General features: G+C 36.2%; 1 gene segment (V, D, J or C); it reads left to right on the top strand.

The window, feature by feature from the left end:
• The first annotated feature begins 4,779 nt into the window (after positions 1-4,779).
• LOC146420652 (Ig mu chain C region-like) lies at positions 4,780-15,303 on the top strand. The segment is given in 6 exon segments: positions 4,780-4,967; positions 6,360-6,692; positions 7,370-7,702; positions 9,366-9,725; positions 14,221-14,345; positions 15,147-15,303. Coding segments are annotated over 6 exon segments (1,251 nt in total).
• Positions 15,304-16,119: the final 816 nt, after the last annotated feature.

The following is a 16,119-nucleotide window of genomic DNA, read 5'->3' as shown; positions in this document are numbered from 1 at the left end:
GAAGTTTTGAGAAAAGAGAAAAAAAAGAGAAAAAAAGAGGAAAATTCGAAATATTGAGAATTAAATTGGAAATAAAAATGAAAATTAAGAAAATTTTAAATCTTGAAAATTGAGAAAAAGAAATGAAAATAAAATGGAAAAAAAGGAAAAAAAGAAAATAAAATATTAAAATGGAAAAAAATATTGAAAAAATTAATTTTTAATTTTTTTTGAAAAATAGAATTTTTATTTTCTATTTTTTAATTTTTCAAAATTTTTAGGTTTTAAAATCGAAATTGAAATTTCTAATTTTAATTGGATTTAAAATCGAATCGAATTGAATTAAATTAAATTAAAGAAAATTAAATTAAATGAAAATAAATGAAATTAAATTACAATAAAAATTCAAATTAAATCCAAATACATTAAATGAATTAAATTAAATTAAAAGAAATTAAATTGCTAACAAATAAATTAAATTAAATCAAAACAAATCAAATTAAATTACATTAAATTAAATCAAATCAAATTAAATCAAAATAAATTAAAATAAATTTAATTAAAAGAAATCAAATTTAATTAAAGAAATCAAAGAAATCAAATCGAAAATGAGGAAGAAAAATATAAAAAAAAAATTAAAAATCAAAACAATTTAAAAAATCCAAAATTTAATTAATTTCAATTAAAATCCAATTAAAACTCAATTAAAACTCAATTAAAATTTGATTAAAACTCACTTAAAATTCGATTAAATTAATTAAAGCTCAATTTAAAAATGAAATTAAATATTTTTTTTCACCCAAAAACTCCAAATTTGGACCCAAAAAAAAGAGAAATAAAACCGAAAATGGTTTTGAACCAAAAAGAGGAAATTTTCCCCCAAAAAGTTTCGATTTTGACCCAAAATGGAATCAGAAAAGTTTCGAAAACAACAGAAAAAGGAGAAGTTTTTTGGGGTTTTTTGGGTCGAAATTTCCCCTTTTTGGGGCAAAAACAACACCTGGGGAGGAAAAAAGAGAAAAAAATCCAATTTTGGGGTGAAAAATAACAATTTGGGGAAAAAAAATGAGTTTGGGGAAGAAAATGAGGAAAAAAAATTGAATTTTTTGGGGAAAAAATTGAATTTTTGGGGAAAAAAATTGAATTTTTTGGGGAAAAATGTGAATTTTGGGGAAAAAATTGAGTTAAAAACAGAAAATGAGGAAAAAAATTTGAATTTTTTGGGGGAAAATTGAGAGAAAAATGAGAATTTTGGGTGAAAAATGAGAATTTTGAGAGAAAAAAGAGAATTTTGAGAGAAAAAGTCGATTTTTGGGGGAAAAAAAAGAGAATTTTGGGGAGAATTTTGAGTGAAAAATGAGAATTTTTTGGAGAAAAAAAGAGAATTTTGAGGGAAAATTGAGAGAAAAAAGAGAATTTTGGGTGAAAAATGAGAATTTTTACAGAAAAAATGAGGATTTTGGGAGAAAAATGAGAATTTTGGGGGAAAAAAAAGAGAATTTTGGGGAAAAAATGAGAATTTTGAATTTTTTACAAATTAGTTTTAATTTAATTTGGAGGATTTTGAGTTTTGTTTGATTGGTTTTAATTGGATTTGATTATTTTTAATTAGTTTTAATTAGTTTTAATTAGTTTTAATCGATTTTAATTGATTTTAATTAGTTTTAATTTATTTTAATTGATTTTAATTGGTTTTTATTTATTTCTAAAAATTTTATTTCAACCGGATTTGATTAATTTAATTTTGGGTTAATTGATTTTCGATTTAATTTAATTGAATTTAGTTTTATTTTAAATTTAATTTTAATTTAATTTTAATTTAATTTAATTTCAATTTAATTTAATTTAATTTTTAATTTAATTAAATTTCAGTTTAATCTAATTTAATTCAATTCAATTTAATTTAATTTTGATTTAATCTATTTTTAATTTAATTTTAGTTTAATTTTAGTTTAAATTGAATTTCATTTATTTTAAAAGATTTGAATTTATTTTTATGAAGTTTAAATTAATTTTAATTGAGTTTTAATTCACTTTAATTGATTTGAAGGAGTTTTAATTGGATTTAATTAGTTTTAATTGGATTTAATTAGTTTTAATTTGTTTTAATTAATTTTAATTGGTTTTTAAGGGATTTTAATGGTTTTTAATGGATTTTAATTGGTTTTAATTAGTTTTAATTGGCTTTAATTGGATTTAATTGGATTTAATAGATTTTTAATAGTTTTAATTTTTTAAATTCGTTTTAATGAGTTTTAATTTGTTTTAATTAGTTTTAATTGGATTTAATAGATTTTTCATCGTTTTAATTTTTAAAATTGGTTTTAATTGGATTTAATTAGTTTTAATTGGATTTTATTGGTTTTAATTGGTTTTAATTAGTTTTAATTGGTTTTTAATTGGTTTTAATTGGTGTTTAATTGGGTCAATGGATTTTAATTAGTTTTAATTAGTTTTTAATGAATTTAATGGATTTTAATTAGTTTTAATTGGTTTTTAGTTTTTATTGGATTTAATAGATTTTTCATTTTTAATTTTTAAAATTTATTTTAATTGATTTAATTAGTTTTAATTTGATTTTATTGGTTTTAATTGGTTTTAATTAGTTTTAATTTTTTTTTAATTGGTTTTAATTGTTTTTTAATTTTGTCATGGATTTTTTTTGTTTTAATTAGTTTTTAATGAATTTATTGGATTTTAATTAGTTTTAATTGGCTTTAATTAGTTTTTATTGGATTTAATAGATTTTTCATCCTTTTAATTTTTAAAATTTATTTTAATTGGATTTAATTAGTTTTAATTGGTTTTAATTGGCTTTAATTAGCTTTAATTTATAAATTAAAGCTAATTAGACTGGTTTATACTGGTCTATACTGGTCAAGCTGGGGTGGCTGTAGCTGTCCATACTGGTTTATACTGGTTTGTACTGGTGTGGGAGCTGGGTGTATACTGGTTTTTACTGGTTTATACTGGTTTGGACTGGTCTGGACTGGTTTATACTGGTCAGTACTGGTTTATGCTGGTTTATACTGGTTTTTACTGGTTTATACTGGTTCCTATACTGGTTTGGACTGGTTTATACTGGTCTGGACTGGGCTGGACTGGTTTTATCTGGTTTATACTGGTTTATACTGGTTTATACTGGTTTATACTGGTCTATCTAGGTCAAGCTGGGGAGGCTCTGGGTGTCCATACTGGTTTATACTGGTCACTACTGGTCAAGCTGGGGTGGCTCGGGGTGTCTATACTGGTCACTACTGGTCTGGACTGGTCAAGCTGGGGTGGCTGTAGCTGTCCATACTGGTCTATACTGGTCAGTACTGGTCAAGCTGGGGAGGCTCGGGGTGGCTATACTGGTTTTTACTGGTCCATACTGGTCAGTACTGGTCACTACTGGTCAAGCTGGGGCAGCTTAGGGCGCCTATACTGGTCAGTACTGGTTTATACTGGTCACTACTGGTCCATAGTGGTCACTACTGGTCAAGCTGGGGGGGGCTGTAGCTGTCCATACTGGTCTATACTGGTCTGTACTGGTCCATACTGGTCTGTACTGGTCAAGCTAGGGAGGCTCTGTGTGACTATACTGGTTTATACTGGTCTGGACTGGGCTGTACTGGTCAGCACTGGTCAAGCTGGAGCAGCTCTGGGTGTCCATACTGGTTTTTACTGGTCCATACTGGTCAGTACTGGTCTATACTGGTTAGTACTGGTCAAGCTGGGGAGGGTCTGGGTGGCTATACTGGTCTGGACTGGTCTGTACTGGTCCTTACTGGTCCATACTGGTCAAGCTGGGGCAGCTCAGGGCACCTGTACTGGTCTGTACTGGTCAGTACTGGTTTGGACTGGTCTATACTGGTCCATACTGATCTGGACTGGTCAAGGTGGGGTGGCTCGGGGTGGCTATACTGGTTTTTACTGGTCCATACTGGTCTGTACTGGTCGAGCTGGGGCAGCTCAGGGCACCTATACTGGTCTGTACTGCTCAGTACTGGTCAGTACTGGTCCATAGTGGTCACTACTGGTCAAGCTGGGGTGACTATACTGGTCCATACTGGTCTGTACTGGTTTATACTGGTCTGGACTGGTCACTACTGGTCAAGCTGGGGCAGCTCAGGGCACCTGTACTGGTCTGTACTGGTCAGTACTGGTCCGGACTGGTCTGTACTGGTCACTACTGGTCAGTACTGGTCAAGCTGGGGCAGCTCAGGGTGTCCATACTGGTCTGTACTGGTCTATACTGGTCCATACTGGGGAGGCTCTGGGTGCTGTACTGGTCTGTACTGGTCCATACTGGTCTATACTGGTCCATACTGGTCGGCACTGGTCAAGCTGGGGCGGCTCTGGGTGTCCATACTGGTCCATACTGGTCCATACTGGTCACTACTGGTCACTACAGCAAAAAACTAATTCCCCCAAAAAACCCACAAAATTTACCTTAAAAAAATTTCCGCCAAATCTTCGCTGATTTTCATCGGATTTTCACCAAATTTCATCAGATTTTCCCAAAAATTATTTCCACTAAAAATCAGACAATTTCTTCCCAAAACATCCAAATTGCCCCAAAAAATAGCAAAATTCACCTTTAAAAAAATCATATTTTCGCCATTTTTCGTCGTATTTTCGCCAAATCTTCACCAATTTTCATCTGATTTTCGCCCAAATTTCACCAAAATCTCCAATTTTTCCAGGTCCTCCTCGCTCCCCAGACCTCTTCCCTCTCTCCCCCTGCGGCTCCTCTCCCGGCCCGGCGTTCCGCGTCGGCTGCGTCGCCGTCGGCTTCTCCCCGGCCGCGGTCACTTTCTCCTGGGATGACCGCGAGAACCGCAGCGTTCCTGATGTCCGGCAGTTCCGGCCGGTCCAGAGTTCCGGAACGTTCCTGGCGGCGTCCAGCCTGGCCATGGCGGCCGAGGAGGGCAAGGCCAGGCAGCCGTTCACCTGCCGGGCCGAGCATGTGGCGGGGAGGAGGAGCGTCCAGGTGACCAACCCAGGTGAGATCCCAAAAATCCCAAAAATCCGGAAATTGTGGTCCCTGAAATCACAAAATTCTGGAAATTCTGGTCCCAAAAATCCCAAAAATCCCGAAAATCTGCAAATCCCAAAAATCCAGATCCCAAAAATCACAAAATTCTGGAAATTGTGGTCCCAAAAATCCCGAAAATCCGGAAATTGTGGTTCTAAAAATCCCAAAATCCCAAAAATCCTGATCCCAAAAATCTACTGGTCCCAAAAGTCTCAGAAATCCCAAATTTCCGAAAATTCTGAAAATCGCAAAAATCCCGATCTCAAAAATCACAAAAATCCCAAAATTCTGGTCCCAAAAATCCCATAAATACCAAAATCCCAAAATTCTGAAAATTCTGGTCCTAAAAATCCCGAAATTCTGAAAATCGCAAAAATCCCGATCCCAAAAATCCTGAAAATCCCGAAATTCCAAAAATTCTGGTCACAAAAGTCTCAGAAATCACAAAATCCTGAAATCCCAAAATCCCAAAATCCCAAAAATTCTGGTCCCAAAAATCCCAGAAATTCCAAAATTCCAAAAATCCCGATCCCAAAAATCCCAAAATTCTGGAAATCCCAAAAATCCCAGAATTTTTTTCCCCAAAATTTAGGATTTTTTCCCCCAAAATTTAGGGGGTTTTCTCCCAAATTTTGGGGGTTTTGCTCCAGAATTTTTGGGGTTTTTTCTCCCAAATTTTGGGGTTTTTCCCCCAAAATTTCCCCAAAATCGCACCCCATGGCGCCCCCTGGTGGACAAATGCATTTTTAGGATTTCCCTCTAATTTCACCATTTTCCCTCCAAATTTTCTAGGATTTCCTTCAAATTTTAACATTTTGTCTCCCAATTTTTTAGGATTTCCATCAAGTTTCGGTGCTTTTCCTCCAAATTTCGATACTTTCTCTCCTCCAAATTTCACCATTTCTCCTCCAAATTTTTTAGGATTTCCTCCAAATTTTAGGTTTTCTTTCAAATTTAGGATTTCCATCAAATTTCAATGTTTTCCCTCCAAATTATTTAGGATTTTCCTCAATTTTTAGGATTTCGGTCAAATTTCACCATCTTCCCTCCAAATTTTGACATTTTCCCTCCAAATTTTTTAGGATTTCATTCAAATTTTGACGTTTTTCCTCCAAATTTCACCATTTTTCCTCCAAATTTTTTCGGGTTTCCATCGAATTTTAACACTTCTCCTCCAAATATTTTAGGATTTCCTCCAAATTTTAACCTTTTCTCTCCAATCTTTTTAGGATTTCCATGAAGTTTCAACGTTTTGCCTCCGAATTTCGCGATTTTCCCCAAAATTTCGCGATTTTTTCATTTTTTCCCAAAATTTCACGATTTTTCCCAATTTTTCCCTTTTTCTCCCCAATTTCCCCAGGCTCCAGCTACGCCCTGACCCCGCTGACCCCCGAGCTGACCCTCCACCCTCCGTCCCGCGAGGACTTCCAAGGCCCCTACCGCAACTCCTCCCTCCTCTGCCAGCTCCGCGCCCCGCGGCGCCCCCCGCTGGACGCCGCCATTCGCTGGTTCCGCAACGGCGTCCCGGCGGTGGGCGGAGCCACCGACGAGGGGAGGAGCGCGGAAAGCTCCGGAATGTGGGTCAGCCGCAGCCGGCTGGTGGTCACCGAGGCCGAGTGGGACCGGGGAGACGTTTTCACCTGCCGGGCGGGAGAGGAGAGCCGCAACACCAGCAAGGGGATGGAGTGCGGATGTGAGTGGAGTTTTGGGGTGAAAAATGGAATTTGGGGTTTTGGGGTGAAAATGGGGATTTTGGGGGATGGAAAAAAAATATTTGGGGTTTTGGGAGAGAAACCGAAAAGTTTAGGGTTTTGGGGGAAAAAGTTGCAAAATATTTGGGGTTTTGGAGGAAAAAATAATTGTGGAAAATTGGGAGTTTGGGGGGAAAAAAATCCCGAAAAAAAGGAGGGAGTTTGGGGAAAAAATTTTGGGGGAAAAAAATCATGGAAAAAGGGATTTTTGGGGTGGTTTTGGGGAAAAAAAAACCCAAAAGATTTGAGGTGGATTGGAGGGAGTTTTGGGGAAAAAAATCCAAAAAAACTGAAAATCACCCCAAAAACTCCCCTAACTGACCCCAAACCCAACACTGGATCATTTTGGGTCAAAATCACCCAAAATCATCTCAAAAAACCCCAAAAATCACCAAAACCCCCCAAAATTTCTCAAAAAACCCCAAAATTTCCTGACAAAACCCCAAAATCACCCCAAAAAATCCGTGAAAAATCTGAAAATCACCAGAAAATCCGAAAATCACAGAAAAACTCCAAAATCACAAAAAACCCCAAAAATCCCCCCAAAAAACGCAAAAAACCCCAAAAAACCCCAAAACCACCCCAAAACTGACCCCAACCCCCTCCGTCCACCCCCCAGACGACCTTCCGGCCGCGCCCGGCGACATCCGCGTGGAGGCCACGCCCCCCACCTTCGCCGACCTCTTCCGCCACGGCGCCGCCCGCCTGACCTGCCGCGTGACCAACATGGCCGCCGCCGACCCGCCCCCCGAGGTCACGTGGTTCCGGGAGGGCGGCCGGCCGCTGGCCACGCGGACGGCCACGCCCACCCTGCAGGCCAACGGGCTGTTCGCGGCCGAGGGCGTGGCCAGCGTGGAGGCGGAGGCTTGGGAGAAGGGGGAGGAGTTCTCGTGCCGCGTGGCGCACGGCGAGCTGCTGTTCCCGCGGGAGGTGACGCTGCGCAAGGCCGAGGGTGAGTTTTGGGGTGAAAAAGGGGAATTTTGGGTAAATTGGGAAAAAAATGGGGGAAAAATGGGTGAAATTTGGGGAAGAATTTGGGGAAAATTTGGGGAGAAAAGGGTTAAATTTGAGGCCAAGATGGCAGAAAGTTGGGTTGGGTTGGTTTGATGGAAAAATGGGAGAAAATGACCAAATTTCCAGTTTTGCCCCGAAAAAAAATTTGGGGAGAAATGGAAAAAATTTGGGGGGAAATTGGGAAAAAATTTTGAGAAAAAAATGGTAGAAAAAATTGGGGTGAAATGGGAAAAAATTGGATGAAATTTGGGGAGAAATTTGGGGAGAAATGATGGGAAAAAATTTGGGGAAAAACAGGAAAAATTTGGGGATAAACAGGAAAAATTTGGGGAAAAATGGCGGGAAAGATTGGTGGAGAAATGGGGAAAATTTGGGGTGAAAAGGGTTAAATTTGAAGCCAAGATGGCGGAAAGTTGGGTTGGGTTGAGTTGAGTTGGTTTGATTGAAAAATGAGGAAAAATAACCAAATTTCCTGTTTTTCCCTCAAGCTGGAATCCCATGAAAAGATTTTTGGGGAGAATTGGGAAAATTTGGGGTGAAAATGGCGGAAAGTTGGGTTGGTTGTATTTCTATTTGTATTTCTATTTCTATTTCTATTTCTATTTCTATTTCTATTTCTATTTCTATTTCTATTATTTCCATTTCTATTTCTATTTCCATTTCCATTTCCATTTATTTATTTCCATTTATTTCCATTTATTATTTCCATTTATTTCCATTTATTATTTCCATTTCTATTTCTATTTCCATTTCCATTTCCATTTCCATTTATCATTTCCATTGATTTCCATTGATTTCCATTTCTATTTCCATTTCTACTTCCATTTATATTTCTACATCTATCTATATTTGTATTTCTATTTCCATTTCCATTTCATTTCCATTTATTATTTCCATTTGTTTCCATTTATTTCCACTTTTATTTCCCCATATTTTCCATATATTTTCCTCTATATTTCCATTTATTTCCACCTTTAATTCCCCAAATTTTCCCCAAATATTTATTTCATTTCTCCACATACCTCACTTATTTTTTTTCCCAAAATCCCCCAATTTTCACCCAAAATCTCCATTTTTCCCTCCCCAGTCCCCGACGCCTCCCCGCCGTCGCTCCACCTCCTCCCTGCTGTTTGCACTAATTTCCATCTTTTTTCCCCCAAATTTTCAGTGTATTTTTCCCACTTATTCCCATATATTTTATACAATTTTTTTCCATTTATTTCCCCATATTTTCCCTCTCTATTTATATTTATTTCCATTTATTTCCACCTTGAATTCCACTAATTTTCCATTTCCATTTCCATTTCCATTTCCATTTATTATTTCCATTTCCATTTCCATTTATTATTTCCATTTATTTCCATTTATTATTTCCATTGATTTCCATTGATTTCCATTTATTATTTTCATTTATTTCCATTTATCATTTCCATTTCTATTTATTCATTTTTCCATTTATTTCCATTTATTTTCACCTTTAATTCACTTTATTTTATTCATTTTTATTTATTTTAATTCCCCATTCACCTCAAGTATTTCACCCATTTTTTTTCCCAAAATCCCCCGATTTTCACCCAAAATCTCCATTTTTCCCTCCCCAGTCCCCGACGCCTCCCCGCCGTCGCTCCACCTCCTCCCTCCCCCCGCCGAGCAGCTCCGCCTCGGCCGCTGGGCGACTCTCACCTGCCTGGTCAGCGACTTCAACCCGCCGGACATCCTCCTCCAGTGGCTGCAGGACGGCCGGCCCGTCCCGGAATCGCGCGCCGTCACCTCCCGGCCCCGCCCCGACCCCGCCCTTTCCGGCCACGCCCCTCCCGCCGGCCACGCCCCCCGCTTCCTGCTGCTGAGCGCGCTGACGGTGCCGGCGCGCGATTGGCTGGCGGGGCACGTCTTCACCTGCCTGGTCGGCCACGAGAAGTTGCCCATCAGGGTCGCCCAGAAGTCGCTGGACAAAGCTGCCGGTAATCCCCAAAACCTCAATATTTCCCTCGTTTTGAGCGATTCTGCCAATGCCTGTTATTGAAATCGCCAAAATTTGGGGGTTTGGCCCGAAAAAAGTGCACTTTTCCCGTGAAAAATAAACTTTTTTGCATAAAAATTGTGGTTTTCGCACCAAAAATCTCGTTTTGTTGCTCCAAAAACCGGTTTTTTGCAGCGAAAGTTAGGTGGTTTGGCCAAAAATTGAGATTTTTTCGTGAAAGGATAAGTATGTTTCCTCAAAATCACGATTTTCCCCAAAAACCCACGTTTTTCGCCCAAAAAATCCAATTATTCCCCAAAAAGCCATCTTTACCAAAAAGTCCACTTTTCACCCAAAAATCCATTTTTTCCCCCAGAAAACGCCAAAAATTCCACTTTTTCCCCAAAAAAATCCAATTTTTCCCCCCAAACCCCCCAAATTTTCCCAAGAAATTCCCACTTTTTCCCCAAAAAATCCACTTTTTTCCCCAAAAAAACCCAATTTTCCCCAAAAAACCACCAATTTTTCCCCTAAAAATCCCAATTTTCTCCCCAAAATTCCCAATTTTCCCCCCAAAAACTCCAATTTTTCCCCCCCAAAAAAATCCAGTTTTTCCCCAAAAAACATCCCATTTCCACCAAAAACCCCAATTTTTTCCCCAAAATCCCCAATTTTTCCCCCAAAACCCCCAATTTCTCACGTCTTCACCTGCCTGGTCGGCCACGAGAAGTTGCCCATCAGGGTCGCCCAGAAGTCGCTGGACAAAGCTGCCGGTAATCCCCAAAACCTCAATATTTCCCTCGTTTTGAGCGATTCTGCCAACGCCTGTTATTGAAAATCTGAAATTTTGGGGGTTTGGCCCGAAAAAAGTGCACTTTTCCCGTGAAAAATAAACTTTTTTGCATAAAAAAATGATGGTTTTTGATTGAGAAATGTCCTTTTTTTGCTCCAAAAACCGGTTTTTTGCAGTGAAAGTTAGGTGGTTTGGCCAAAAATTGAGATTTTTCCCCAAAAATCTGAGTGTGTTTCGTAAAAATACCAATTTTTCCCCAAAAGCCACTTTTTTCTCCAAAAATCCCATTTTTCCCCAAAATTCCCACTTTTTCCCAAAAAGACCACTTTTTTCCTAAGGAATTCCACTTTTCCCATGGAAATCGAGTTTTCCCCAAAAAATCCACTTTTTCCCAAAAAATCCACTGTTTTCCCCAAAAGATTCCCATTTTTCCCCCAAGAAATTAGACTTTTTCCCCAAAATTCGCACTTTTTTCCCCAAAAAATCCACTTTTTTCCCCCAAAAAATCCACATTTTTTTCCCCCCAAACCCCCCAATTTTTCCCAAGAAATTCCCACTTTTTCCCCCAAAAATCCACTTTTTTCCCCAAAAAAAACCAATTTTCCCCAAAAAATTCCACTTTTTTCCCCCAAAAAATCCAGTTTTTCCCCAAAAAACATCCGATTTCCACCAAAAACCCCAATTTTTTCCCAAAATCCCCAATTTTTCCCCCAAAACCCACCAATTTCTCACGTCTTCACCTGCCTGGTCGGCCACGAGAAGTTGCCCATCAGGGTCGCCCAGAAGTCGCTGGACAAAGCTGCCGGTAATCCCCAAAACCTCAATATTTCCCTCGTTCTCAGCGATTCTGCCAATGCCTGTTATTGAAAACCTGAAATTTTGGGGGTTTGGCCCGAAAAAAGTGCACTTTGCTGAAGGAAAATAAAGTTTTTTGCATAAAAATTGCCATTTTTTTATTGAAAAAAGTCTTTTTTTGCTCCAAAAACCGGTTTTTCCTAGCAAAACTTACTTGGTTTTACCAATATCTGGGATTTTTCCATGAAAAATAAGTGTGTTTCCTAAAAATCATCATTTTTTCCAAAAACCATGTGTTGCCCAAAAAATCCAATTTTTCCCAAATTTCCCACTTTTTTCCCAAAAATCCACTTTTCCCCAAGAAAATCCACTTTTCCCCCCAAAAAACCCATTTTTTCCCAAAAAAATCCACTTTTTTCCCCTCAAAACCCCAATTTTTCCCCAAAAACCCCAATTTTTCCCCAAAAAACCCAATTTTTCCCCAAAAACCCCAATTTTTCCCCAAAACCACCAATTTTCCCCTAAAAACCCCAAATTTTTCCCCCAAAAAATCCACTTTTCTCCCAAAAATCCAGTTTTCCCCCCAGAAAAGACCCAAAATTGCCATTTTCCCCAAAAAAATCCACTTTTTTCCCCAAAAAATCCATTTCTTCCCCAAAAATATCCAATTTTTCCCAAGAAAATCCACTTTTCCCCCAAAAATTCCACTTTTACCAAAAAATCCACTTTTCACCCAAACATCCGTTTTTTCCCCCAGAAAACACCAAAAATCCCACTTTTTCCCCCAAAAAATCCACTTTTTCCCCAAAAATCCACTTTTTCCCAAAAATATTCACTTTTCCCCCCAAAAACCATCCAGTTTCCACCCAAAATTGCCATTTTTCCCCAAAAATTGCCATTTTTCCCCAAAATTTCCACTTTTTCCCCAGTAAAACCCAATTTTCCCCAAGAAATTCCAAATTTTCACCCAAAAATTCCACTTTTTCCCCAACAAATCTACTTTTTCACCCCAAAAATTCACTTTTTCCCCAAAAAATCACTTTTTTCCCCAAAATTCCCATTTTTTCCCCCAAAAGTTTCATGTTTCCCAAAAATTTCCCAATTTTCCCCAAAATTTCCCATTTTTCCCCCAAAAATTCCCATTTTTTTCCCCCAAAATTTCCCATTTTCCCCCAAATCTCATTCCCAAAAATCCCCAAAAATGGTAAAAACAATAAAAAATAATAATAAATAAATAAAAAGATAATTAAAAATTAATTAAAAATAATAAAAATTAATAAAAAATAAATAAAAAATCAGCAATAAATGGAATTTTTTTCCCCAAAAAAATTTGTGTTTCGGATTTTGGGGTTTTTGGGGAATTTTGGGGAATTTTGGGGTGGAATTTGGGAATTTGGGGATTTGGGGGATTTTGGGGTAAAATTTGGGGTAAAAAACCCCAAAATTCCACATTTTTGGTGCCAAAAATCAATTTAAAAAAGCCAAAATCTGTTAAAAAATTCAAATTTTGCATTTTTTCCCCCAAAATTTCGCCAAATTCCTAATTTTTTTCCCCAAAAATTGGGGGAAATTTGATAAAATTCCACAATTTTCCCAAAACTGAGGAAAATTTCTCCATTTTCCCCCAAAAATTTGGACAAAATTCCCACAATTTTGCCCAAAAAATTGACAAAAAATTGACCAAAATTCCCAATTTTTCCCCCAAAATTTGGGAAAATTTGACCAAAATTCTCTATTTTTTCTCCCAAAATGGAGAAAATTCCCAAAATTCCCTCAAATTTTTGGGTCAAAAAGTACCAATTTTGGGTAAAAATTTGGGGAAGAAGCGTTGAGCCGCCAGGGGGCGCCAAAGGGTTAAAATTTGGGGTGAAAAAGGGAAATTTTGGGGAAAAAAATCCCAAATTTTTGGGGTGGAAAAAATGGGAAGTTTGGGGTGAAATTCCCCAAAATTTGGGGTAAATTCCTGGAATTTTGGGTGAAAATTCCCGAATGTTGGGTGAAAATTCCCAAATTTTAGGTGAAAATTCCTAAATTTTGAGTGAAAATTCCCAAATTTTGTGAAAAAATCTCCAAATTTTGGGTCCAAATTCCTAAATTTTGGGCAAAAATCCTCAAATTTTGATTGAAAATCTCAAATTTTGGACTAAAATCCCCAAATTTTTTGCCTAAAATCCTCACATTTTTGAGTTCAAATTTTCACCTAAAATCCCCAAATTTTCACCTAAAAATCTCCAAATTTTCGCCTAAAATCCTCAAAATTTTCACCCCAAAACTTCCAAATTTTGGGTCTTAAAATCGTCAAATTTTGAGCTAAAATCTTCAAATTTTTGCTTAAAATCCTCAAATTTTGGGCTAAATTCATCAAAGTTTTGCCTAAAATCTCCAAATTTTCACCTAAAATCTTCAAATTTTTGGGTTAAAATCCCCAAAATTTTACTCAAAATTCCCAATTTTTTGGGTTAAAATCCTCAAATTTTAGCTTAAAATCCCCAAATTTTAGCCCAAAATCTTCAACTTTTGACCTAAAATCCCCAAATTTTCACCTAAAATTCCCAAATTTCCACCTAAAATCTTAGAATTTTCACTCCAAACTCCCAAATTTTGAGGCAAAATTCCCCAAATTTTCGCTTAAAATCCTCAAATTTTCACCTAAAATCTCCGAATTTTCACTCAAAATCCCCAAATTTTCGCTGAAAATTCCTCAAATTTTGAGCTAAAATTTTCAAATTTTCACCTAAAATCTCCAGATTTTGAGCTAAAATGTTGAAATTTTGAGAAAAAAACCCCAAATTTTTGGCTAAAATCCTCAGAATTTCACCTAAAATCCCCAAATTTTTTCCTAAAATCTCCAATTTTTTGTCAAAACCCCCAAATTTCCCAAATTTCTCATTTTTTCCCCATTTTCCAGCTCTCCTGGGCGGCGCCTCGCAGGAGGAAGACGAAGATTTGGGGAATCTTTGGGCGACAACTTCGACCTTCATCGTCCTCTTCATCCTCAGCCTCTTCTACAGCACCACCGTCACCCTCATCAAGGTTTTCCACCCAAAATTCGGGTTTTTCCACCCAAAATTCGGGTTTCTCGACCCAAAATTAGGGGGGAGATGAAGTTTCCCAAAAAAAATCCGAATTTTTTGGGAAAAAATCTGATTTTTTTGGCAAAAATTGAGGTTTTTAGGGGAAAAAATGTGATTTTTCTGCTAGAAAATTAGATTTTTTCCTCCTGTTTTTGGGTCTAAAAATTCCTTTTTTTCTCCTTTTTTTTCACCTAAAAATTCCAATTTTTTTCTCCTGTTTTTCCACCCAAAATTCGGATTTTTCCACCCAAAATTTGGGGGGGGAGCAAGTTTCCCAAAAAAACCCAAAAATCTTTAATTTTTCCCAAAAATCTTTAATTTTTCCCAAAATCTTTAAATTTTTTCCCCAAAATCTTTAATTTTATTTCCCAAAAAATCTCTAATTTTTCCCCCAAAAATCTTCAATTTTTTCCCCCAAAATCTTCATTTTTTCCCAAAATCTTTAATTTTATTTCCCAAAATCTTTCAATTTTTTCCCCCAAAATCTTGAATTTTTTCCAAAAATTAATTTTATTTTCCAAAATCTTAACTTTTTTTCCCCAAAAATCTTTAATTTTATTTCCCAAAAATCTTTTAATTTTTCCCCTAAAATCTTTTTCTTTTTTCCCAAAATCTTCAATTTTCCCCCCAAAATATTTAACTTTTCCCAAAAATCTTCAATTTTTTCCCCCAAAATCCCAAATTTCTCCCCAAAATTCCCCAAAATCCCCAAAATTTCCCCAAATTTTCACTTCTAACCTCATTTTTTCTCCTTTTCCAGGTGAAATGACCCTAAAACGACGAAATTCATCCCAAAATGAAGTTCTGGAATTTTCTGCTTATTTTCCCCATTTTTGTAAAAAACCCAAAAATCCCAAAATTTTCCCCCAAAAAATCCTCGAAAAAAATAAAGAATTTTTTTTGGTTTTTTTTACTGATTTTTGGTGTTTTTTTATTTCGGGTTTTGGGGAATTTTAGGGAATTTTGGGGAATTTTTGGGGAATTTTGAGGAAATTTGGGGAAATTTTAGGAAATTTTAGTAAAATTTGGGAATTTTAGTCAAACTTTGGGAAATTTTGGATAAATTTTAGGAAATTTTTGGGAAATTTGAGTAAAATTTTGGGAGATTTTAGTAAATTTGGGGGAAATTTTAATAAATTTTGGAAAATTTTAGTCATTTTAGGAAATTTTGGTCAATTTTGAGAAATTTGAGCGAATTTTGGGGAAATTTTGGAGAATTTTAGAAAGTTTTGGGAAAATTTGGGGAAATTTTGAGGAAATTTTGGGAAATTTCTGTGAATTTTGGGGAATTTTAGTAAATTTTGGGGAAATTTTGGGAAATTTTGTGACTTTTTAGGAAAGTTTGGAAAATTTTAGTAAATTTGGAGGAAATTTTAGTAAATTTTGGGGAATTTGTGGACATTTCGGTAAATTTTGGGGAAATTTTGGGGAATTTTAGTAAATTTGGAGAATTTTAATAATTATTTTGGGGAAATATTGGGGTTTTTTGTGATTTTTGTTAATTTTTTTGGTGATTTTTGGGAAAAATTTGGGTTTTTTTGGGATTTTTCCACTTTTCTCCCTTTTTCCCTCAAAAATCTAAATTATTAAAAGTCCTAAAATCCAAAATTTTTACCCCAAAAATGACGATTTTTTCCCAAAAAAAAAAAAAGAGAAAAATTGGAAAATTTTAAAATTTTTATTTTTCATTTTTGAAACTTTTTCATTTTAAAAATTTTTCTTTTTAAAAATTT

Source organism: Lichenostomus cassidix, unplaced genomic scaffold (genome assembly GCF_008360975.1).
Source record: "Lichenostomus cassidix isolate B80296 unplaced genomic scaffold, HeHo_3.0 HiC_scaffold_883, whole genome shotgun sequence".
NCBI classification, from domain to species: Eukaryota; Metazoa; Chordata; class Aves; order Passeriformes; family Meliphagidae; genus Lichenostomus; species Lichenostomus cassidix.
The sequence above is the reverse complement of the archived record's forward strand: the minus strand, read 5'-3'. Positions and strand labels throughout refer to the sequence as shown.